At 40.5% G+C, this 26,018-nt stretch overlaps 1 protein-coding gene across 1 annotated transcript in view; it reads right to left on the reverse strand.

Annotated features, from left to right (window-relative positions):
- The window catches only part of LOC111864576 (general transcription factor 3C polypeptide 1), a gene marked incomplete at its 3' end in the record, with an annotated part of 63,671 nt that overhangs the window by 2,871 nt on the left and 34,782 nt on the right, over positions 1-26,018 (reverse strand). The window contains 8 exon segments of the mRNA XM_023851926.2: positions 2,987-3,195; positions 4,613-4,724; positions 4,813-4,982; positions 6,886-7,020; positions 12,895-13,030; positions 19,766-19,980; positions 24,106-24,192; positions 25,369-25,444. Of these exon segments, the coding sequence (XP_023707694.2) occupies positions 2,987-3,195; positions 4,613-4,724; positions 4,813-4,982; positions 6,886-7,020; positions 12,895-13,030; positions 19,766-19,980; positions 24,106-24,192; positions 25,369-25,444 (1,140 nt within the window).

Consider the following 26,018-nt stretch of genomic DNA (forward strand, 5'->3'; position numbering starts at 1 on the left):
AACAAAACTTTATACAGACACGCTGCTCTCTCAGGTCAGCCATCGCAAAACTGCAAACTCATGGAAACACAACAATGGAAATATGTTCACCAACAATAAACCCAACCACTCAACTCGACGCCGCTTGCCACACTGATTCAAGAATGTGTGAGGAGATACCTAGAGGTATTTCGATGTACTCATAACCATTCGCGCGCAAAATTCAAATTTCGGAAACTTTTGGATTGCCCCATGTATATTTTCAACCAATAAAATTACAACCATCAGCACAAACCAGAAGCTGATGTGTCTCATTCAAATCCAGTTGTTCCTAATTTTTTGGAAAGCTGTTTCACAGCATCAGACAGAACAACTGCCATTTCAATTTAAGTGCACTTGAGTTAGTACTATTCATTTCATGGGAATATCAGATTCAGTGGGATTCTGGGCAGTTCTTCTCTCCCAATTTAGCCATAAGCTTTCTTCAGGTACTGTATACCAATTTGTAGCCTGCTTTCCTTCTTCACGGAAGAAAAGTAGGCTAATGAGATCACCATACTGTGCACATGTGTCCCCTGTTTGATCTTCTAGATCAGTTGGTTGATTTTCATGGAACCTGGAAAGAACTTTCATGCTTTCATGCTCTCTTGAAATCTGATGGAAGCCATTAACATTTTATTTTTACTCGATCAAAATTTAAATTTGTGTTTAGTTAGTTAGTTATTGGAGAGGGTGGGATTCCCCATGCACTGAGACCTGTATTGGTCCATTGTGCTTCCCTCTATGATTTCTACCAGTCTCTATATCCTACCGGTACTGGTGCTTACCATCAGTCCCGCCCAGCCAGCGAGACCGGCTCTACTAGCTGAGAGGTATCTATAATGCTTCCCCCATCTACCAGAGGTATTAGAGACTGCTGTTGGGTGGGAAACGTCCGTTAATTTGGCTCAGTGACCTCCTTTGGAGATATGAGGTTCTTTTATGTGCTGTAAAGCTACGACACGGAACCCACGGCTTAAAGTCCCTCCCGGAGGACTTCTTACCTGAATTTTTCCGCCCTTAAAAATTTGACGACCTCTGCCAGGTATTTGAACCCGCGTACTATGAGTCATGAGGTTGGAACGTTACCTCTAGACTATGGAGGCCGCTTAAATTTGTGTTTACTTCAATCATGAATGAAGTGAGATACCATAACCATGTACTGCAGTGTTATAAACTTTTAAGACTCTGTTCTATGGGAATTTTCCTAAGTCCACTGGCAACAGACAGTCGGCTGTTTGATAGTAATGGGTAATTATTAGTCTCCTGGACAGGACTGCTAAACTCTTACACCCCAAAACGTGATAGGAACCACATGTGAAGTTGGCGGTGTGTAAATTCTCTGCTGAGGCACTTGAAGACATGCATTGGAACTGTCTGGGTGTGCCTGGAGCCCACCCTTTCAAGTAACATGGCTGACTGACCCACAGTATACTAGCTCAAAACAATGCAATCATATTAACATGATCATAAATAATTAACTGTTCATCAACTTCATCATTGTTCTCTGCAGATTAACTTCCACCCACATAAATCACGCCCTGAGCTTCTCATGTTCCTGTCTCCCTAGCTTTCTTGCTACTTTCACCCACATCACTTGTAGCTCCAGATACCTGAAGCAATTCAAGCAGCACCCTGTAAATCAATCACTACAAGATGGTGTTATACCATCTGATGCCACCTAAAGTCATGCTCTATAGTTTCCTAAAATAAGTAATGGCAACATGACAGATGTCCAAGCCTGTGAGGTGGGAGTGACACTAGTATCACACAGTTTAGGGTTTGGAAACTATGCATAGCAACAGATTTTCGAAAAATAGGAAAATTTTGAGGTATTTTGTAAAATGTAAAACAGTGACATCACAGACATGAAAAAATTCTTTCACTTCTGGATTGATGGCAGTAATTAATGAACAACTGGAGCCAGGAATATGAAATCTACTGTTTGTAAGTCGACAATTACAAACAAGGTAATGGTGCCAAACTATGATGTCTTATGAGACGAATTTCATAGACAGAATCTGTACTCATGTCATAATAAAACAATACCAATAACAACTGTAATATATCTATAGGACTGGAAATCTATGCAACAGGAAAGCACATTTATGCTCAAATGTCCATGCTTTTCCGCTATGTGTCGAATGCAGAGTTTCTGATTAGTATTATCTACTCCCAAATGTAGTCACTCATTCATTACACAGCAGAACTCTATTTAATGTCCCTTGATTTAAGGTTTTCAATGTTCAGTTTCAATAATCCCACGTTAATTACTTCAGTAATAATTTACATCCACTTATGATTTTCCTCAATTCATTGTTCAAATCCACTACATAAAAAGAAACATTAAAGGGGGACCTGACTGAATTTTCACAAATTGGAAGGGCTTCTTACTTTGGAGTTTGAATTTAAATTTTACCTTGGGACATATATATTAAAGGTTACACATATTAAAACGAAAAAGGTTATGTGATAAATTATGCAACAAACAGAAGTATAATAAAATAAGGTAAAGCTACCCTGTAACAGGCTGTGAAGGCCCATAGGGTTGTGAGACGTCAAGACTCTCACATTTTCTCTAGACAATCAGCTCATAAAGGCCGCAAAGCTGTCAGCCTTACACGCCGGCTGCCCTTTACCCCCGGGAAGATTCCTGGTACTCATTTCTGTTAGAGGCTGAGTCAACCCCAGGGCCGCAGTGCGGCTGGATTAGATCAATTGAAAAAAATCAATCTTATCAGGATTAAAACCTGTGCCCTTCCAGCTTGTAGCATAATGCATTAACCAACAATGCTACTGCAAGCCCCTAACCGGAGTATAATGCAAGGGATAAAATAGAACTTATGATAAATTTCGAGGACTTTCCTTAAGTGAATAAGGAAGAGATGTCTTCAACTTTTATAGAATTCCAAAATGTGTTACAGGCATATCAGCAAGAGCTGCCATGGGCTCCAAGGAATGTCCTCACCTCATGGAAAGTTGATAAGGAGATGAAGAAACCGGCAAGTAGTTTCCAGTCTTTTGTTTCAGACGCACAAAACTCTTCTTCAGCGAGACCATCTGGTCAGAACGAATCTTAGCCATAGCAGAACGAAGCAGGGTGTCAGGATACTGCTGATAAACTTGGAACAGCTGGTATGTGTATGAAGTTTTGTCCGTAACACAGCAGAGTGAGCTCTAGTACAATAAAATTGCATTTGAAGGAAATAAAGTAACAGACTGACTATTAATTATCAGAATAACCATTCACAAATGAACATATAAGAAAAGTTTCTTCAATTAAACATACAGTATTATTTTTTTTTTGGATTTGTTTCATTCTGGTCTGTCACACTAATATTATGAAATAGTTAAATAGTTCCGTCCAGTGTGACTGGTTAAGATTTTCTTATTTCAATTATTCATGCCCTTACATGTTTCGGTCTTCAGAGACCATCTTCAGAAGGACACCTTTACATCAGTACAGTTAGAAACCACTATTACAGTACATGTTCTAAAAGTTAAAATATATACATATAATATAAATAATATACAATTGGGTGTAAAATCTGAAGTCTTTACAACTACAGTGGCTGTTCCAATACATTAGAATATTAATAGTTAGTTTTTTAAGATTCTATCGGAATTCGCAAACCAAGCTGGTTCGTGTCGTCCCTCTTATTATTTCTTTTGATGGTGGCGCCAAATGTGTGCTGCCTTGTCGTTCTTGAGAAGAGGGTTCTTTAATGTTGTCCTGTATGTGTTTGTGGCCCGCATGAATGAAATCTTAACCAGTCACACTGGACGGAACTATGTAACTTTTTCATACAGTATTATATTCAAGACTTTAAGCTTTCATGGCAGTGAAAATTTAGAGCATGGTCTTCCAGATTGATACTGCACAGCATGGGAAGTAATCACCTACCAAAGTACATGGTGGCACAACCCAAGGACATATCAGCTATCAGACTACATGGTGTCATAACCCACAATATCACAATCTGAATACATGCACTCCTCAATACATTTTAGTTTGAAAAATGTGATTTCACTTTAAAGCAATCAACTAATTTGGACTGGCTTCAATTAGTGGCACTCTTTTCTTATTGCTAGTGGGGTGGGACTAAGTCCCCTGTACTGCGGCCACTTCTGGCCTACTGTACCAGCCCCAGATGATAGGTGAGGGTGATTGTGGAGCAATTGGTGGAATGAAGATTGGCAGGGGAAATTGAAGTACTTGGAGAAAACCTGCCCCAGCGCCACTTTGTCCACCACAAATCCCACTTGACAAGACCTGGGATCGAACCCAGGCCACCGTGATGGGAAGCCAGCGACTAACCACTTGAGCTATGGTGCGGCCTCATTAATGGCACTTGCTTTAATCCTAAGGGCTTACTGGCCAATCTAGAAAGGTGGGGAGATTTCTTTCATTTTGGGGATATAACTGTTGCATAAATCAAGGAGTGTATGTACAGTAACACAAATATGTATTACATATATATATCATATATTACTGATATGCCAATAGCAGTCTTTGTGCCACCAATACATGCACTACTTTCTTGCTGTATCAGATTTAGTGTGTGATTCCTTTCAAGAGACCTCTGAAACTTACGTGAATAATAGCATTCACAACAGCACAGTAGATGTCCACCACATTTTTCACATCTTGAAAACGTCCTCTTTTCTTAAGCGTTGGTGAAGGATATACCAACTCATACAGTTTCCTGCAAGGTGTAGTGCAAAATAGTAGTTTATAACAACAATGCAATAAACACAATATAGGTAATTCTTCGTATTTTTACTTGAACTAACCTGAATTCTGCTGGACACTCAGGAATGATTTTTTGCAACACCCTGTAGTCTGAAGGCTGAGGATTAAATTTACGTTGGAGAACATTGACCAAAGCTTTAAACTTCTCACCAGCCATTTTCTCTAATTCTTCTGTGTTGTCAGTCTTTGCACATAACTCCTTCATTGTACTCTATAACAGCAAAACACGAATTATAAAATAATTATTACAACTGCACATGTTCATTCAGGAAACATTTTATATCTGGAGAATACACAATACTGCATACCTTGAACACCAGGATCAAACCCAAGGAAGAAGTTTTATGGCATTATCTGTTGTTTATCACAAAGTGTAATGAGACTAGGGATATAATTGTTTTATGTTCTTAAAAGTTGAAGGAAAATTCATCTACGTTAATGTTTTTGAAAAGTTAAAAAATTGTTTAACTGTTCATATATTCCAAACTTTTCTTACTGAGGAGAAATGAAACGTAATTCTGAATTTGTATACTACGCTGTGATCACACTGGTCAACGAATTTTGACTGAAAGTTTGTAAATGCTTTGAATTTTGTTTTTTTACATTCATTTTTGCATAATATGATCATAAAAGAATACTTAGCTCCAGTTTCAGAAATAAGTGCTTTGTATTATAATATCAAAATACGCATTTGAAGATGTAAAAATATATTCCAAAAAATATTTAGTACAAAAGATCTGTCAAACTTTGAAGTGAATAATTATTCAAATGGTGCAAAATCATAGACATTGATAAATTTCAATCATCATTTTCAAATATCAAATTAAAAAAATTGAAAACAAAACTAAATCAAAATAGAAAAACACAAGTTTTTTTTTACATACAAGATTACACGAAAGAACTCTGTACTAAAATAAGCTTTCACAGGATAATAAAGATAAACCAACAGACCAAAACTAGGACGGGTGGTAGGATTACTTACCGGACACTGCCACCTAAGACATCTTTTCAAACTGGGATGATGGATGACCCAACCTGTGAAAGGTGCCTACAAAAAGACGAATCAGCCACACATATCCTATGTGATCGTGAGGCCATAGCTTACTTATGATTTTCTCAGCTGGGCCAGTTCTTCATGGAACCAAGTGACTACTATGATGCCCCCATAAATAAAGTCCTACATTTCATTTGAAGTGTAGGATTAATAAAGGGTTAATCCAAAGGGGAAGCACAATAGATCATTGAAGGTCGCAGTGTGAGGGCTGGATTTTATGGCCCACGCCTTACAAACATACATACATACAGCAGACCAAAAATATAAATGAAGAAAAGAATATTACAGTGAAATATATTCTGGTTAGCATCTACATTTTTACAGCAAGTGTTCTAACATAACTCTGTCAAGAGTCTTGCATGAGGTTAATCTTATGCTGAGCATTTTCGCTTGGCTTTTCATTTTCAGGATAACTCTGGAGCATCGCTGGTGACAGTCCAGCAGTAGTCTGCTAAAACAGCAGGGCTCCACTTCCCTCCATACCTCTTCTCCAGGTTGCAATATCTTGATGAAATCGCTCGCCATGTTCATCACTTACTGCTCTACAATCCTAGGGGAAGAAGTCAATGTGGGCGTGAAGGAACTGGATTTTCAGACATGTTACAGTCAAGTTTTCATAGCATGACAGCAGCTCATCCACAAGCTCCTTGTAATTTGGTGCTCTGTTTTTTCTTAAAAACTGGAAACAAACATACTGAAAACTTTCCCATGGAGGTTTCTCATCACCATGTAGGATTTCATCGAACTGGTGGTCTCTGAAAAGCTCCCAAATCTGTGGACCTATAAAAATACCCTCTTTGATTGTTGCATCACTTAATGGAGGGAATTCTTACAATGCTGCCAGCCCTGTATTGAAATTTTCCCTAACTTGGCATAAATTTCCCTTATTGTTACCAACCTGTGTAAAATGAAAACTAGCGTTAATTTTAAATTTTCTTTTCATATATGTTATCAGCACCACAGTATTGATAGGAACTGGCTACTTTTGTTCGATTTACATTTTTACTGTTGAAGAGTGTTATCCATAACAAGTAAGAAATGTCACACAAAACTGACTTACTCCAAACTGTTTGATAATGCTTGGATCCTGACGTACGTCTTCTAGATGGAGGGCAACACTGTGGGCTGTAGCCGGGTTCTTCATCATGTACAGAATCCGACGTTGACAAGCACGAGATGTTTTATTCCGGGAAGCCTGGACATATATGATGTAGAGATTGGATATGAGAACTTGGTCTCTACTAGCAGTGTTCTCTTAATACATGCAACAACAATCTATAATTTCAGACAAAGTTTTATCATACTCCCACTTAAATCCACATCACATCATAACATATTTCCTGGGAATCTACTTTAACATTCCTCCCTCTACTGCCACCACTGCCACTGCCACCAACACAACCACCACCATCATCATCATCATCTCAATTTTACAAGTGGCTGCTTCTGAAGATTCCGAAACAGAATTCTATATGTATCTCTTCTCTAAAACAAACAACATGTCTAACTCATCATAATTTCGCTGATTACTATAAAAATTACCACATAAATCATAAACTAAATAAAAGAAAAAAACTTCTTCATATCCTTCTGTAGGGCAATATAAGAAATCAATGATATGAAGTACAGATTATTACAGACCAATATGATCACACACTTCCGGAGTATGTTTCTTGTTTGTTAACCCTTCAACAATGCAGGACATTTAATTCCTATTCACTCTCGGGGACAGAGGATATTTTGACATTTAATACCGAAAACGCAGAATTTCACTTAAACTGTAATAAATCAGGAACAACTGGAATTATTTTTCCTAATTTTCACACTTACTTACTTACTTACTTACTTATGGAGCTGAGCCCTTCTTGAGGAGAAGCCAAATCTGCAGCTAATCAAGAATTTCCCAGCATTTTTTTGAACCCGAAGGTTCATTACTGTCTTCGCAAGAGCCCTCCACTGGTCCCTATCCTGAGCCTGATCAATCCAATCCATACCATCCCATCCTATCTCTCTAAGATCCATTTGAATACTGTTCACCCACCTACACTTTGGTCTTCTTGGTGGTCTCTTTGCTTCTGGCTTTCCCATGAATATCCTATATGCATTCCTTGTCTTTCCCATTTGTGCTACTTGCCCTGCCCACCTCATTGTCTTTGATTTGATCATTCTAATTATAATTTTCACACTATGTTCAGAAAAGTACATACAATCAGAGTATTGATCCACACTGCTTTATCATTGCTTTCAGAATAGAGGTATTCAAGAGCCTGTAAAAGAGCTTCATATACCATTTACTTACAAGTATTCTCTTCAATCAACGAATTATGAAAATAAAAATGAAGGAGATGGTCCTCCAAATCAACTCCTGTCATCAACTGGTTGTAATCCAACACTGAAACAGGTTTGACTGCTTCTTTGCCTCTAATTGTATCAGTCCTGGTGTCATGACTGTGATATGCGGAACTCACAATCACATTTTTTTCACTTCATTTTGTGACAGAAGCAGGTGCAGAATACTGTGATATGATTTCACCTATTCCTTTGTGCCTTGTTATTTTTCACGTCTACAGGAACATTCTTTTGGGCCAATTTGAATGTACTAAACAGTCCATCTTGTGTATGATTTTCAGTGTCCTGGCAAGAGATGGTGAATTATAGAAATTATCCATTTGTCAATAAGTAAGTTGCAAATGGATACAGAACTTAAACAGTAAAGAGTACTGATTTGAAAAATGCTCTTATTTCTCAACACAATCTCCCTGTACCAATGTACAGGCACTTGTCGCATCATTTCACAAGCCCCTGAAAACCAACAGCATAAAATTCTTTGGGCTGCTGTAGGAACCAGGCGGTGACTTCCCTTTCTACAGCTTCATCGTGGGGAAAATATTCAGCTGAAAGATGATGTTTAAGGGGGCTGAACAAATGGTCCCTTGGAGCAAGGTCAGGGCTATATGGGGGATGCTCGAGGACTTCCCACTTGAAATTTTGCACCATCTCATTTGTCTTGTTGGCAGTATGGGAATGCGCGTTGTCAAGCAAGAGCAACATGTCTTTGGTGAGGAGTCCTGGTCGCTTCTGTTGAATGACCTTGCGAAGTTTCCTGAAGATGTTACAGTAGGAGTTGGCATTTACAGTTCCTCTCCAAAGGCATGTTGCTCTTGCATGACAACGTGCGCCCCCATATTGCCAACAAAACAAATGAGACGGTGTGAAATTTTAAGTTGGAAGTCCTTGAGCATCCTCCATATAGCCCTGACCTTGCTCCAAGTGACTTCCATTTGTTTGGCCCTCTTAAACATCATCTTTTGGCTGAACATTTTCCCGACAATGAAGCTGTAGAAAGGGAAGTCGCCACCTGCTTCCAACAGCAGCCCAAAGAATTTTATGCTGCTGGTTTTCAGGGGCTTGCGAAATGATGGGACAAGTGCCTCAGTGTACAGGGAGATTATATTGAGAAATAGAAGCATTTTTCAAATCAGTACTTTTATTTGTTTAAGTTCTATATCCATTTGTAACTTACTTATTGACTTACCTACATGGAAACCACCCTGTACTATCTGTTTGTTTCTTTGGCAGTCATGTTTGATAATGATCTACCAAAAAACAATTTTAAAATGTCCACAATTTGTCACATGTTTTGCAGCCCCGTGAGGTCCAACACTGCCATAAAACTCTCCTTTAGTCTCTTATAATTTTGCACGTTTTCCCAAACAAAGTCCTGAGTAATACTGTCATCGTCACTGATGCCATCATTTACCACAGCATCAAGATCAGGATCATCCATTTCATTGTCAGCGTCAAATTCCTTCTGATTCACTTAGAAGTGAATATTCTCCTGCTTCTGCTTCATGAGACAACAAAGCTGATCACTTCTTGATAGTGCTTCCCTTGTAACTGCCTGATGAACATTTACAGAACACATATACAAGCGTTACCATTTCCCATATGGCAGTCATAACACACTTCTTTTGCATCCAGATCATGTGTCAAGTTCAAAGTTGTAGAAGCTGCATATCTCTTGTGATTTCAAAACCCATGTGAAAGCAGCACTGTGTGGATCATGAAATAACAGTTGCAAAGCCCTAACAGGGTCAATTTTTATGCAGGGACAGCACACAATTGATCACTGTTCCAAATTCCCAAGGGTGGAGATAGGTTCATATGGGAATGCAGTGCATAAACTAGTGAGGTAAGGAACTTTTTCAAAGAATTCAATTACAGTCAACTCTCGATTATCCGGGGGCGGATTAACCGGTTTGCGGCTTAACCGGGGCTTTTTTTTTTAAGTTTATATGTTGTTTAATATTCATTCACTTTTGTTTCACATGGTGAGTTTAACACTATTTTCGCACTAGTGTGAACCGAGCTCTGCATTATTTCGTCCCGTTATGCGAACACAATGTTCTAGGGTGGGGGTGAAAGAATGCAAGAATTTTTGGAAAGTTTCAAGGACAAATACACCGCCCCAGGTTATTTAACGGTACCATCTCAGTGTGAGAGTGCATTGTGAAAGTAAGTATCAGTTTCTTAATATAGATCTTCAAGTGCGTTAGCAAAATGTCGGGGTTTAAAAGGAAGCGTGTTGTGTTAAGTATTCAACAGAAACTTGAAATTATCAATCAGCTGGAAAAAGGAGCTGTAGTTAAACAATTAGCAATGCAATACGGTATTGGAGAACAAACTGTTCGTGATTTGAAAAAACAAAAGAATGAGTTAATTTCCTTTGCTTCGTCTTCTAATTCAAGCGGAATGAAGAAGAGAAAAACCATGAAGAAATCAACATACGATGATCTCGACAAAGCGATGCTGACCTGGTTTAATCAACTAAGGGCACAGGGAACAACAATAACAGGACCAGTTTGTGCTAAACAAGCTAAATATTTTTTCGAAGCACTTGAACTAGAAGGGAGTTTTGACGCTTCTTCCGGTTGGCTAACACGTTTCAAGCAGCGTCATGGAATACGAGAAATCAGTATTCAAGGTGAGAAATTGTCAGGGGACTTGTCAGCATCAGATCAATTTTGCACCAATTTTGATAGTTTTGTGAAAAGTGAAAATCTGCTGCCAGAACAAATCTATAATGCCGATGAAACGGGTCTTTATTGGAAATGCTTGCCAACCAGAACATTGGCATTTCAAAATGAAAGACAGGCTCCAGGTCACAAATCCAGTAAGGAGAGATTGACAGTCTTGTGCTGTTCTAATGCATCAGGAACACACAAACTAATACCAGTAGTTATCGGCAAAGCGAAAAGACCACGCTCTTTTAAAGGAACAGTAGCTTCAAGTCTGCCTATCCATTATTTTAACCAGAAAGTAGCTTGGATGAATAGAGCGATATTTAAAGAATGGTTTGATTTTAAATTCGTGCCTCAAGTTCGTGACCATCTAAAATCCCAAGGCCTACCTGAGAAAGCTGTGCTCCTCATTGACAATGCGCCCTCACATCCTAACGAAAGTCTCCTGAGGTCAGATGATGGAAATATTTTTGTGAAATATTTTCCCGCTAATGTTACCGCACTTATCCAACCAATGGATCAAGGAGTTATCTCAAGTATGAAGAGAATCTACAGATCAAATTTGCTACAAAAGTACATCGATGAAGGCAATGATCTGACGTGTTTCTGGAAGTCCTTTTCAGTATTAGATGCCATATACGAGATTTCAACAGCGTGGGATACAGTAAAGCCATCTGTATTGAAAAATTCATGGAAGAAACTGATGCCTTTCATCACTAATGAAGATGACGAAATCCATGGATTCACTGGATTCAGTGAAAATGAGATAGCCATAAAATTGACAAAAGTGGCTAACCAAGTTCATGGTGGTGAAGAAGTCAACGAGGAAAATATAAGAGAGTGGTTTAACTGTGACTCGTGTGAACCGGGCTTCGAAATGTTAAGCAGTGACGAAATCGTAACTTCAATGGGGGTGCAGCCAGAAGAGCGGGAAGAAAGTGAGAATGAGGAAGAGGTGGACAGTGTTGCCAGTAAGAAAGTATCACATGGTGCTGCGCTTAATCATTTGGAATCCTTACTAGACTATCTTGAGAGTGAAGAGGACAGTTTATTAAGTGACAAGCTAATATTACGTAGGCTTCGTACGGATATCCGTAAAAAGGAAAATGCCGCGAAAAAGCAAAAGACAGTATTAAATTATTTTAAGTGTTAAGTGTGACCGTAAAAAGTGCTGGATGTTGTTGAACAGTGATTGAAATAACTAATTCATACTGAGTGTAATGTAAAGAAAGTATTAAATAGGCCATGAGATGACATAGAAATGAGGATGAATAAATTTAAATACAGGTAGGTCTATAGTATTATGAAGGTATTAAAAGGTAAAAGGTAAAGTTGTTCCTCTGCTCAACGAATTAAGCCCTACGCCATTAAGGCGTGTGGGGGAGTGGATGTATAGATCCAAATTTTCTTGACCTCGGCACTAGTTGGAGGTGAGTGGTCAGCTTCACGCCCCGGCCGCTTTACCCCCGGGGAAAGAGCCCCCGGTACCCATTGGATAGGAGGTTGGATGGACCCCAGAGCCGGTCTGGACGATTTGGAGAAGTTAAAATTCTTGACCCTACCGGGACTCGAACTCCGACCCTTCACAGTCGTCCAGCCCGTATAATAAAATTTGGCTTAACCGGGTTTTCGATTAACCGTGACTTCCATCCCCACCATTAGCCCGGATAATCGAGAGTTGACTGTATAATACAAATGCCATGGGAAGATGAAAGGAGACAATACAAATATAAAATGACAGCCTACATTTTTTTCTTTCGTTTCATACCAAAAGAATTACTTCACATGAAAAACAACAGTTCAAAATATGAGCTGATCATTACCACTGAACTAGGAGTGCTATGTATGAAGTGACAATAACTGAAATGAAGGGTTAAGTGAGCTTGCAGCTGTTACATGCAAATGTCATTCTCATAAGACATTTGTTTACATATTTTGTATACAAATCATAATATTAAGTAGTTTGAAATTCCAAGCTGTCAAGCTACTCCTGAATTCAACTACCCAAGAAATTTCAAGCATGAACACATGTCTTGTAATTTACTTACAGGGCATATCTGGTGCATATAATCTCGTATCGTCGGGAGAGTGACAACCTGCTTGCGAGGTGTGGGACACAAGTATGTGCACGCAACCTTGCACAGTAGCAGCAAGTTGTCTTCTGCTGTCGACCACTCCACACGCCTACAATAAAGTATGTCATCAATGCAACCTCAGTGCATTCAGGTCCTTCCTACACAAATCCTTGTAAAAAGGCATATGGAATACACACACACATACCCACAACTGTTCAAATAAAACTAGTGCCTTCTGGAGCCTCATATTGCTTGACATCAAAGTTTATCAAGTCTGTGTTTAAGTATGTAGGTGAGTCAATAAGTAAGTTACAAATTGATGTGGGGTACTACATGTTTGAGGCTATCGCCACTAGATGGCAGCATTAGTCCAGTGGCAATTGATGACATTTGACATGAGACAATCGATGTTTACAAAAGCGAAACAGCAGTTGCAAGATGTTGGCGCCTTTGAGTGAGTGTACAACCCTCGAGCAGCACCACTCCTTTGTGCGATTTTTGTGGGCAAAAGGTATGGAATTAAAGAATATTCATAAAGAAATGCTTCCCATCTATGGTGAGAAGTGCCTGTCATGTCAAGCTGTTTACAATTGGGAGCAGAAGTTCTCTGAAGTGCGGACACATATCGAAGACGAACACTGTGTCAGCTGGCCAATGGAGATTGCCACAGAGGTGATTGTGCAATGGATTGAAGGCTTAATCCAAGCAGACAGAAGGGTAACTATAAACACTATAGCCACTGCTATTGGTTGATCACATGGCATGGCCTACCTCATAATGCATGACAGGTTAGATTTTCACAAAGTCTGTGCATGATGGGTGCCACACCCCACAACACAAAATGAAAAGAATGGGTCTGGCATTACAGTATCTCAATTGCTACCATGATGGACATGATAGTGTGACATATTTGCACTATGAAGGACACCCCCTCCCCTGTCAGCGGTGACGTAATATCGGAGCACTGTCGCTGCTACGGTAACAGGCCAATCAACACACCGACCCCCTCCCCCGCGGTGACGTAACAGCACTTCCCACTGTGACGTAACAAGGGGACACCACTGGTAACACGAGGCAACAGGGAACAGTATAAAAAGCCAGCTGAGCAGTATGTGAGACAGTGTGTGATCAGGAGTGACACAGTGCGGATAGTGAAGTCGCCAAGTGCAGCATAAGTCTAGCAGTCGCCTTGTTGTACTGTGAATCAGTGAAGACCACTGAAGATAGAGTGAACAGATTATTGTGTAGGGTGTATAAATTGTGTAAACCCTCAACTGTCTTATAAGTATTTGCATTTAAATCTTGTAGGTTGTTAAATAAACCAATTAACAATCTGAATGGCGTCTTCAGTGGCAAAACACGTTACAGTATGCTAGCCCGAATTGTCACATGTGATGAGTCTTGGGTTCACACCTGAGACAAAGCGTGCATCAATGCATTGGAAACATCCTGCATCGCCTGCCAAGAAAAAGTTTAAGGTGACACCATCCTCCAGGAAAGTGATGCTCACAGTCTTCTGGGATCACGAAGGCATACTGCACACCGCATTCCAGCCTCAAGGATAAACTGAAAATGCTGACTCCTACTGTAATATCCTCAGGAAACTTCATAAGGCCATTCAATGGAAGCGACCATGACTCTTCACAAAAGGCGTGTTGCTTTTGCATGACAACGCGTGTCCCCATACTGCCAATAAGACACATGAGATGCTGCGAAATTTCAAGTGGGAAGTCCTCAAGCATCCTCCGTATAGCCCCGACCTTGCTCCAAGGAGCTTCCATTTGTTCGGCCCTCTTGAGCATCATCTTTTGGTTGAACATTTTCCCAACGATGAAGTCGTAGAAAGGGAAGTTACCGCCTGGTTCCAACAGCAGCCCAAAGAATTCTATGCTGCTGGTTTCCAGGGGGTTGTGAAACGATGGGACAAGTGCCTCAGTGTACAGGGAGATTATGTTGAGAAATAAAAGCATTTTTCAAATCAGTACTCTTATTTGTTTAAGTTCTATATCCATTTGTAACTTACTTATTGACTTACCCTCGTACATGTGACTGTTAAAATCAAAAGCATAAACATTTGTGGATGTTAACTGTATTCTTTTATATAAAAGTCTAAGGATTGTTATTCTCATGTTGTGTATTGTAGTGAGTAGTTGTGAATAGGAGCAGAAGATGACAGCAATAATGATACTTGTAAGTACGCTCCAGTTGCTGTGGCAGTGTTCACCTTTGCCAAAAACAAAATCACAGTGTACCTCTAGATAGATGTGTTTTTCCAGAACCTTTAAAATTATTATAGTTAAGTATTTTTGACAAGGTTCGCTTTTTCTTCTTCTTTTACCTTGTCAGATCAGGCTCTCCGGCCTGTTCCTATTCAGAACTAATTCTGAAATGGTGAATCTTATAGACAGTCAGTAGGACTCCTTCGGCTGCGGGTCAGCCTGATGCAAGGTGACCCTGGGGTGGCACACACTCAAAATTTGGGTTATCACCACCAACATCACAAACAAGCTCATTTTGCGACTGGATATACTGTGTGAATATCATGCATCTGTGGGCCTAGGGCACCAAACTCTACGTCTGGCAGAGGAAGAGGTATCACAATGGCCTTCCAGTCTGATAGCGGCTAATGATCAGGTGATACCTGCACAATGCAAGGGAGTGGTGATGGCTAGATTGGAGAGCCCCCTCGCAATGGAAAATGGCCTGGAGGAACTGAGTCCAGAGGCTCATTTGCCCGAAGAACTCTACACAGCCAGGACCCTGGTCCGAGACAGCTAGGAGGTACCCACGAGGGTCCTAAATGCTATCAATCCTGACTAGAAGCTCAAAAAAGGATTCACCCTGGCACACTGTGAGTCAGTCATGCTAATGACCCCACCCAATGTGGAAAAACTACAGGTCTGAGATGCATGTTTACCCAACTTTGAAACCAAAATAGTATGATTCTTACCATGCTAACTACAGTAATAAATAAAATAGCAAAGTCACGGCTTCCTGACTGAGAGTTGCTGTATGGAATGCTAACGGACTAAAAAACCATGTGCTGGAAATCGAGTATTTCTTAAACGTCAACAAAATCGATATCCTATTAATCTCGGAAAGCCATGCAACCCAACAAACTGTAAAAAATACCCTATTACAAAATTTATTATGCAAACCATCCAGACGAGACAGCGCATGCAGGCTCAGCGATTATTAGCACTATAATCTACAGCCTCATATCACCAATAAAATTCAAGCAACTATCTTAAACTAAGAAACGTCTGACTGGCCTCTGACTATTGCTGCATTATACAGCCCACCATGCCACGCTATATCATCGGAAGAATATAGAGATCTCCTCCTACCACTTGGCTCGCAATTTCTAGCGGCAGGTGACTGGCCTTTGACTATGGCCGCAGTATACAGCCCACCACGCCACGCTATATCATCGGAAGACTATAGAGATCTCCTCCTACCGCTTGGCTCACGATTTCTAGTGGCAGGTGACTGACCTCTGACTATTGCCGCAGTATACAGCCCACCGCGCCACGCTATATCATCGGAAGAATATAGAGATTTCCTCCTACTGCTTGGCTTGCGATTTCTAGCGGCAGGTGACTGGCCTCTGACTATGGCCGCAGTATACAGCCCTCTGCGCCACGCTATATCATCGGAAGAATACAGAGATCTCCTCCTACTGCTTGGCTCGCGATTTCTAGTGGCAGGTGACTGACCTCTGACTATTGCCGCAGTATACAGCCCACCGCGCCATGCTATATCATCGGAAGAATACAGAGATCTCCTCCTACCACTTGGCTCGCGATTTCTAGTGGCAGGTGACTGGCCTCTGACTATGGCCGCAGTATACAGCCCACCGCGCCACACTATATCATCGGAAGAATACAGAGGTCTCCTCCTACCGCTTGGCTTGCGATTTCTGGTGGGAGGTGACTGGAATGCTAAACATACAGCATGGGGATCTAGATTAACCACACCTAAAGGCTGAGCTCTACATAAGGTAATTCAAGAAAATAATCCACATGCCTGTCCAATTCACCAACACCAGAGGAGATTCCCCCTGGCAAAACAGGTGGATGTGGGCAAGATGCTTAAGGACATGCAATGACGTGGTGTTACCGAAAAGTCAGACAGCCCTGTCATTCTCATCTGGAAGAAGAATTGGGACCTTCACTTCTGTGTAGATTTCAGGAAACTAAATGATGTCACAAGGAAGGACTGTTTCCAATTGGCCCAGACTGATAACACTCTAGACATGATGGCTGGAGCCAAATGATTCTCCAGTCTCAACCTGAAGAGCAGGTACTGCAAGTAGACCTAAATCCAGACAAGGAGAAAACTGTGCTGCACGTTCAAAGAGCACCTGCTTAATGTATGGAAAGTGTTCCAATAGTTCCGAGACGCCCACCTGAAGGTCAATCCGGCGAAGTACCAAATCTTCCAGAAAGAAGTACCATACCTTGGGCATACTGTGCCACTCTAGGGAATAACCACTGACCCCAAGAAACTGAGCGCTATACAAGAATGGCCAACCCCAAAGATCAAACATGAAATTACAAACTTTTTGGGTCTATGCATGTATTACAAATGGTTTACTTCAGGTTTTACCAATACTGCAAAACCGCTAACCAAACTTTCAGAGGAGAAGAAAGCCTTCCAGTGGAAGGAGGCCCTCTGTACTGTCCCTATTCTTGCTTACTTGCAGCCAAGAGAGAGGTACATCGTTGACACACACGAAAACAATGCTGGGATTGGAGGAATGCTCTCCCAAGTACAGGATGAATGGGAGCAGGTAACAGCTTACTACAGTAAGTTGCTGAACAAGGCTCAGAGAAATTACTGCGTCACCTGGGAGGAACTACTTGTCACAGTGAGGATGCTGGAACATTTCCATAAGTACCTGTATGGACAAGAGTTCCACCCATGCAATGACCACTCTGCATTAACCTGGCTCATAACTTTTTAAGAATGTTGGGGGACAAATCGCACATTGGATGCAGTGCCTGCAAGAGTACAACTTCACAGCTAAGCACTGTCAAGGCTGATGCCCTTTCACAATGACCATTCCGAGAAGTGTGTACCACTGCTACAAAGTTGAGGTGCAGACAGATGTCCGGCAGGTAGCGGCTGTAGCTGCAGCCAGCTGGGATCCAGCTGCTCTGAGAACAGCACAAGTGAACAGCTTGGGAACAGACATACTTTGGAGGAAGTAGACTGGACAGCACCTAGATTGGAAAGACATCACTAGCAGCAGCCCCACACACAAAAACTACTAGGACTAATGGAAAGCCTTTGCTGCAAGGAATGGCATATTACAGCACCACTGAGAATCTGATGGGCGATATAAAAGAGCCCAGATAGTTCCCTGGAGGAGCAAGGTGCACCATGTGCTGACTGAACTATATTGGAGGCTATTGGGAGGCCATTTGGGTGTCAACAAAACTCTGAATAAGGTCCTGCAAAAGTACTACTGGCTCCAGGCAAGAAGCCATGGCACATGTGCAGCCAGTTGTGGAGCCCAGACCAAGAATTGGGGCCAAATGCATCAGTACAATGTTGGGCCCCATATGAAAGGACAGACGTCGATGTAGCAGGGCCCTTCTTACAGAGTGACCAAGGAAACAGACACCTCCTGATCACTATGGGTTACTTTATGAAGTGGCCAGAAACCTACACTATTCCCAGTGAATAGGCTTTGACAGTAGTGGAAACTTCTTGTGCCACTTCAGAGTACTGCTGAGAATACATAGTGACCAAGGCCATAACTTCGAGACTCATCTGATACAGGAGGTTCTGCAATGTCTGGGAGTGAGTAAGACGTGCATCACATCACTGCACTCACAGTTGGTGTCCGTGAACATCTGAAGCTGGCCAGTGACTGGATGAAGACTCCTTATGACAGACTGGCAAACTGTGCAGGCTACCATGAGGGTGACACAGTGTGGCTCTATTGCCCAATCTGCATGAAGGGGTAATCGCTCAAGCTCCAAACCTTATGGGAGGGCCTATACAAGGTAGTAACCTAGATAAATGATGTGGTATAGAGGATCCAGTGGAACCCCAGACTGAGGTTTATGATGGTACATCTGAACAGGCTTGCACCTTATCAAGGAGCTGCTCAGGACAAGTGGTCATAAGGAGGGAGCAGCTGGAGCATTTGGAGAGTAAATACCATGCAAACTGAGCCACAGGGAGGAAGGCGAGACCAATCACAGCCACTGGAAAAGAAGAAATGATAAGTCTGTAGGCTATTCAGGACAAACAGCCTTAAGGAGGGAGCAATGTAACGTATGGACCCGTTGCTAAGCAGTGACTCTGTAAACAGCGGCCATTGCTAGGCAACCTATGACATATACTCGTGCAATAATGGGAGAATGGTGTTTATTTTGTGCATGCCACACCCACTGCTAGGCAACAGTGCAGTAAACACAACTGTACAGTTATACAAGGGCTGTGTTCTCTGCTTGGTTCATGCCATAGAGTTATCTTAAAGACAACTGGCACTACACTTCAGTTAAATGTTCAGTGGTACAGTGTTAACCAGTATGCAACAGCGTGACTACAGAAGCTGTAAATCTCCACTGTTAAGGTTCATTAACAGGATATGTCTAGTGAAAACATTGCAGAGGAATAGCCATTGTTGAGACCTGTTACAAAGTAACAACCAGTAAAAGTAGACTGAGAAGACTTAGCGTGGAGTAATTTGTAGTGTGGGGATCAGCAACAGTGTTATAGTTGTTTGTAGTCACGACCTGTAAATGTTCAATAAATCTATTCACCAATCCAAACCCCATCTATATTCACTCTAAATTATGAAAATGTGAAAGACAGAAAAGGAGCTTACAACTTGCTCATGAGCTGCAGAGCCTTCAAGTCCACCTCATCATAGTATGGTCTGTGATTGCGTCTTGACTTGCGTGGCAGAACATGTCGAACAAATTTCCTTTTCTTCAGAACTTTGCTGCGGGCTGCAATGACATCTTTCTTTGCTACAGTTCTGGGTCCTCTAAGCTTCTTTTTAACAGGGAAAACAGTCTTCATAGGTTTTTCTTGAGGCTTCTAAACAAACAACAAAAAAATAACTTTTTCAGCTTGAGAAATATCATGGTGCATACCTCTTTTCAACGGAAAAAATTGTGTGTGTTTATAGCAAGAGCTGCCATTCTAATCCCCACATTTTTTCCTTATTCAGCTAGCTCATAACATTTGAGAAGTAACATGGCTCAGCTTCAAAGCTGCACTGCTGTTCTTCCTGACCTTCCTTCCTCAACAGTGTAAATGACAGGATCCAACAAATCAGCTTGAAGGAATGCGGTTTGGTGTTACTGTTCATTTAAAGGCTATAGGATCAGTGTCATTCACTTATTATTATTGTAAATTGCGTTTATGATGGAAAGAATAAAGAAATGGCAATGTATCTATTTGTAAATAACTAAGAGGTCAGAGCAGGCAAATTGTAATTAATATGCAGAATGGCTTCACATAGGAGAAAACAAGTGGAAGACCATCATCACTTGATGTAAATTATGCAATGCAATGCAATGTATGGCAGATGCAGTCCATGTACACAGCAAAATTGTGCCCTAACTGCTGAAAGAAAAGAAAACTGTGGGGGGGGGAGTGTGAAAAATTTTGTATAGTAACCAACATTGGCACAATTGATACAGAGGGAATCAGCAGACTCATTAGTGAATCCTGTGCACCAAAATGTGTTTCAAATTTAAGAACACTTAACTTTGTGTTCAGGAATGTATGAAGTTCAGTGGCTCAGAATCATCACTGAGAGCATTCTGAATGATTTAGGGTTAGAATATCATTGTCTCATCTCCTGGAGATTACCTAGGAAAAGCCTGACATCACAGACCTCTGCCAGAAGTACTTAAAGGCAATGAATGAGATGTGGGTGAAAACACACGTCCCATGTGGGAAAGCCTGGACTAATGACTCTCTCAGCACCATGCCAAGGGTCCCTATGGATAAAAAAATATTCTTATTGTTCTCATCCAAGCCAAAATGAGATTATGATGAAATGAATGGTGAGAGATTGTGGAAGTATCTTTGTAAGCAAGTCATGAAATGACCAAAGGGGACAGTTATTGTAATGAACACTTTCTATCATTCAGGCAAAAAAATAACATCACATTCAAAAATGGTCTCTTAAAATCAGAATTTTGGAATTAACAGTACAACACAAACTTCACTTCTGACCACATGAAATTGCTGAAACTGCTTGGGACAAAGGGTTTCATGTCATTACACTCCCACCGTACAACTGACAGTTAAACCAAGTGAAATGGAAGAGAAACAACTTGAGGCAGTGTCAGGAAAAGGAATACAATGCATACCAACTACAATATGTAGAGAAGCTGGTTCTGGAATATCTGAGGCATGAAAAAAGCCATGTCACATGTAATAACATTTGAAGATACTGGGATACTGACAGCATGTCTAAAGGAACACTGAACAAATACAGTGATTCAACTCAATGGAAATAGCAACGACAGTGAAAGCAACAAGAGATGCTTTGGCTGCAAGAGAATTGATGTGACTTACCATCAGCAAAATCTAACATGTTTCTTGGGTATCACAACGCCTATTAAGATAATATGCTGACAAATTATATAGAGTATGGGGAAAATCTGTTCAATATAAGAAACATTTAAGTTTCAAAGTCAAAATTATGTAAGATTATGTTTGATATATTATCACTTAATTTACATAGCGAATGGGACAAAGGCATGATCCACTTACAGACGATATTTTTGCATGGACAGCATGCTCCAAACAATCATTCAAATGCCAACTCCCATCTGCTCTCATATCTTTTTCTAAGCAATGGCACTGGCTTATTTGGCATTACAGTTCCTTATGTTTATTGTGAGGAACACAATGACTGAGCATACACCACAAGGAATGTTTAACAGCTTCTATACTCCATCTACTATGTGAAGAAGGGTGTGTCTTCGGCAGTTAGGGATGCTCCATCTACTATGTGAAGAAGGGTGTGTCTTCGGCAGTTAGGGATGGAGACCATTATGTCATCATCAGAAAATTAGGATATTATATTGTAATGTGCACAGCTAGGCAATGGCGCAATAAACACCTTCCCTCTGAAGCACATGATAATACGACAATACATGATCATTGCTAGATGACGACTCAGTATACACATTCCAGCAACCATGCAACAATAGGAGCTGTGTTCTCTGTGACTAGTTGCTAGGTTACATAACTATTCCAACAACATAAGAGGTATTTTCTGCGTGGTCCAAGCTATATAAGGAAACCAGTTTGAAGAACAAGGGGATAGAAATAGGACATAATTTGCTGTACTGAGCCTGGATTGACAGAGGCCTTGTACATATTGTACACAGAGATAGGAATTAAGATTAAATTTGTAAATATATGAAAATACTGACAATGGACTTACTAATATGGACTATGACTTACAAATGACAGACCCGACCTACTGAATGGATGTGTGCAAACTACAACCTTAGACATCTGATGATGTGATCTGCTGTCCATGGCTTCCACCACAGGATATGCAGTGTGCAAAATCACCACGTTATAGGAGCACAAAGTGTAAGCAAATTGTGTGGAAAATAGTGTGAATGATACCATGTGCTAGCATGTATCAAAAGACCCACATCGTTAACTCAGTTCTGTAAAGACTAAATTTGCACATTGTGCACTATCCCTATTATTATTGAATGGACAGGACAGTAACTTTCATATAAGAGGGGGGGGGGAATGCCGGGGCTCGACACCAAGACAGACAGACTGACTGTCAGTCACAATGTGACTTGGACTTGGAACAATGGCATCAAAAGAATGGGAATACAACAGGACACAGAGTTGATAATTCGGATCAGGAGATTCCAGTCGTACAGCGAATTTGAGAGAGAGAGAATTATAATTCCAGAATTGGGTACAAGACCACTTCATACTCATTTGAAGTGATTGTTCCTTTGTTAAAATCTGTTGATATGAAATGGACAGTAAAGACACTGTACAGGCATAGCCACTGTTCAGATCTGTTACCTAGCAGCAACTAGTTACAGCAGATATAGAAGACTTTACTTTATGGGTTAAAATTAGAGTAATCTTTTGAGCGCTATAATTAATTGTAGTTACGGCTTGTGGATATCCAATAAATCTATTCACCAATTCAAACCCTGCCTACTAGTCACTAATACACTTGACAATATATTTAACATTGCTCCTGGTAGTGGTACACCAATGGATATTCAAATGAACACAGGACGTTTCTTCTGTATGGTTACCTACACTATATTACATACCCCGGTTCATACAGCAGATGGGATTTACCTCATTAAATAGAACGAGAATAGCTGATGGAAATATTTACCACATCCTCAGTTTTCCAAAGGACTTCCTGTAATTTTTTGAGGTTTTCACGGCGATGACTATGAAAAAAGTCGTCTTCTGGGTTTTGGCGCCGTGTATTCTTCGTTTTGGCTGATGTTTCTGAGGAACGTATCGCCTCCATCTTCAGAGCAGGTGAATGGCTTGTGAATGCAGAAAGCAGTAGCTGTAATGATTAGGAAGTGAAAGGCGTTGCTTTATATAGGAAGTAGGCAGGGGGCGTGGTTAGGAAGAGCGGACCAATAGGAGCAGTGGAGAGCGATTAAGGCCATATATGTTGTTGCTGCTAAGGGGGGGGGGGAATGGCCAGTGAATCCAGGAAACTGGAGGTCAATAGCACTTGGAGGTTGCGGTTAGACAAGAAGAACCGGTTGGCTGGGGACAGGCTACTGACGTCAATGACATGACGTCAGCCAAAACGAAGAACACATGGCACCAAAACCCAGAAGATGACTTTCTTCATCGACTTCCTGTAATGTTTACTGAATGTGTATTCAGAGCATTTTCCTAGCAACTGTAATAGCTGTATTTCTCATCATCATCTGACCTAAATATTTCTGCAAGAATTAATAAAAATAGAATTTTTCCATACATTTTTAATATCTCTCATTCAAAGAGGATAAAGAATGATATTAAATTTGAGGTTATTTACATTTGAATAAATATGTTTGTTTACATATAGAAAACCTTATAAAGGTAACAATATGGAGATCGTATTCATTTTATCACTGAGAGTGTTCACACTTCCTTTGGTGCATACTGTAGTAAGTGCTCCAATCTGAATGTTACATTTACCTGAAAGATCTCATCAAACTGAAGGGGTTCAGTCTTCAGACTAGCCAGTCGTGCTTTCCTCTGTTCCTGTACCAGTGGTTTGGCTGCCTGTCAAAGGGATTAATATATGACATTACACACAGTATTCAAGAGCCGACTTCAAGCTATTTTGGATCTCATTCGTAGCTCTTAGTAACATATTCACTGTGTACACTCACTCTCAGCTCAGTTTTGAGGTGCCTACATCAGAACAGTACACATCTGAATTACATCGAGTGGCACTCTCACGTCAACTGCTCAAGTTCTCACCTGCCTCTGCTCTCTGTGTCTATTATTCTCTCTTTTTATATTTCTTCCCCTCTTTTTATTTTTGTTACTAATGTTATGAGCATTTTTATACACACCAAAAATGTCAATATCAAATGATACTTCTTTCAAATTGTGTTCTATTTTTTATGTATATGTTATATTAATGTATTCACTCATATGCACATTCTTTTTCAGAAAACTGGCAACACTATGAATATAAGCACATAGTTCTCAATTATCGGGTGGCTGAAATCATAGTCATCTTCTAAAAATATCCTGCACAAATGATCTAACACTGGGGGCAGGGGGAACAAACAAACAAACTCCATGGTCTGTAGTCCGCAAGCAAACTATACCAACTGAGCGACCGCTTGTTGTTGGTGAAGTTAGTGCAAACTTTTGCCGATAGAGGGTGTCACGTGGCCAGCGCAAAGGATCCCCACCACCGTAATCTTGGTTTTCTAGACTGGAGTTGCTATTTCCTAGAAATAGCTCCTCAATTATCCTCACGAGGTTGAGCAGACCTCGTTCCAGACCCACCATTTTTCCGAAAAAACTGGTAGTGCCGGGAATCGAACCTGGGACCTCTCGAACTGTAGCCAGGATCTCTGACCACCATACCACAGAGGTGGTCAACACTATAAGGAAAAGAGAAATAATAACATAACCCTAAATTTCAACAATCAATGGCTTTATATGAAGTTATGGAAGAAAACTTGGATGCAGGTCCATCCATATTTCCTATTCATGGTTTCACTTATTCACCGCTGGGATCCAAAAAATAAACTGCCAATAATTTTATTTGAAATATTTCCTGAAGTGTAACTTTTTGTTTCACCCCTTTAGCATAAATCAAGTTCGGTGACAGTAATTATACCTACGGGGCCCTAGCAGTCCTTTCCAGTACTTCCAATTACACACACACGCACACACAAACACATCAACTGAATGTTTTCCATAAAGTGATTAACTTACCAGCACCGGTTTATTGTTACTAACTGTTGTAATGCATGGTGTGGCGGTCGTCCAGTTCCAGTTCCGCTTCAGGTGTCTGAAAATATCAAAAAATTCCTTCTTAATTTTCATAAAACACTTACAATTCTTATGCATTCTTTGCAAAAAGTAAATAAATATCCATTGAATATGTTTCATATTCTAAAATTACTGAAAAGATTTCAATCTTTACTCCTAAAAGTAAAATATGCCTAGTTTCATGCACAGCTCTAATTTACATTCTACAAAAGCATTAATAGCCTTTTTTATTTTCAGTTATGGACCCACAGAACATGAAGTGTAAATACTTAATTAAATACATGGAAGAAATTGCTTCCATAGCCATAAACTGACTACATATGCCTACATAATGTGAGGACCCCACAGTATTTGAGGGATAAAGTTAATATCACTTGCCACCATCACAGTAATAAGTTATTTTAACTGATATAAGTTGCAGATAATATTAAGATATAAGCGTCATACTCCAGCACTTCAACACTCCAACACTCAGGTGCATATCTGAACGGAAGAGCACATTAATACAGATTTAACCTTACTTTTCACTAGTATTTATTACCTCTCCCATCATCTCTCAGCATAAGCACAACTACAGGACCAGTCAGTTAACA

Source organism: Cryptotermes secundus, unplaced genomic scaffold (assembly GCF_002891405.2).
Source record: "Cryptotermes secundus unplaced genomic scaffold, Csec_1.0 scaffold3205, whole genome shotgun sequence".
Lineage (NCBI taxonomy): Eukaryota > Metazoa > Arthropoda > Insecta > Blattodea > Kalotermitidae > Cryptotermes > Cryptotermes secundus.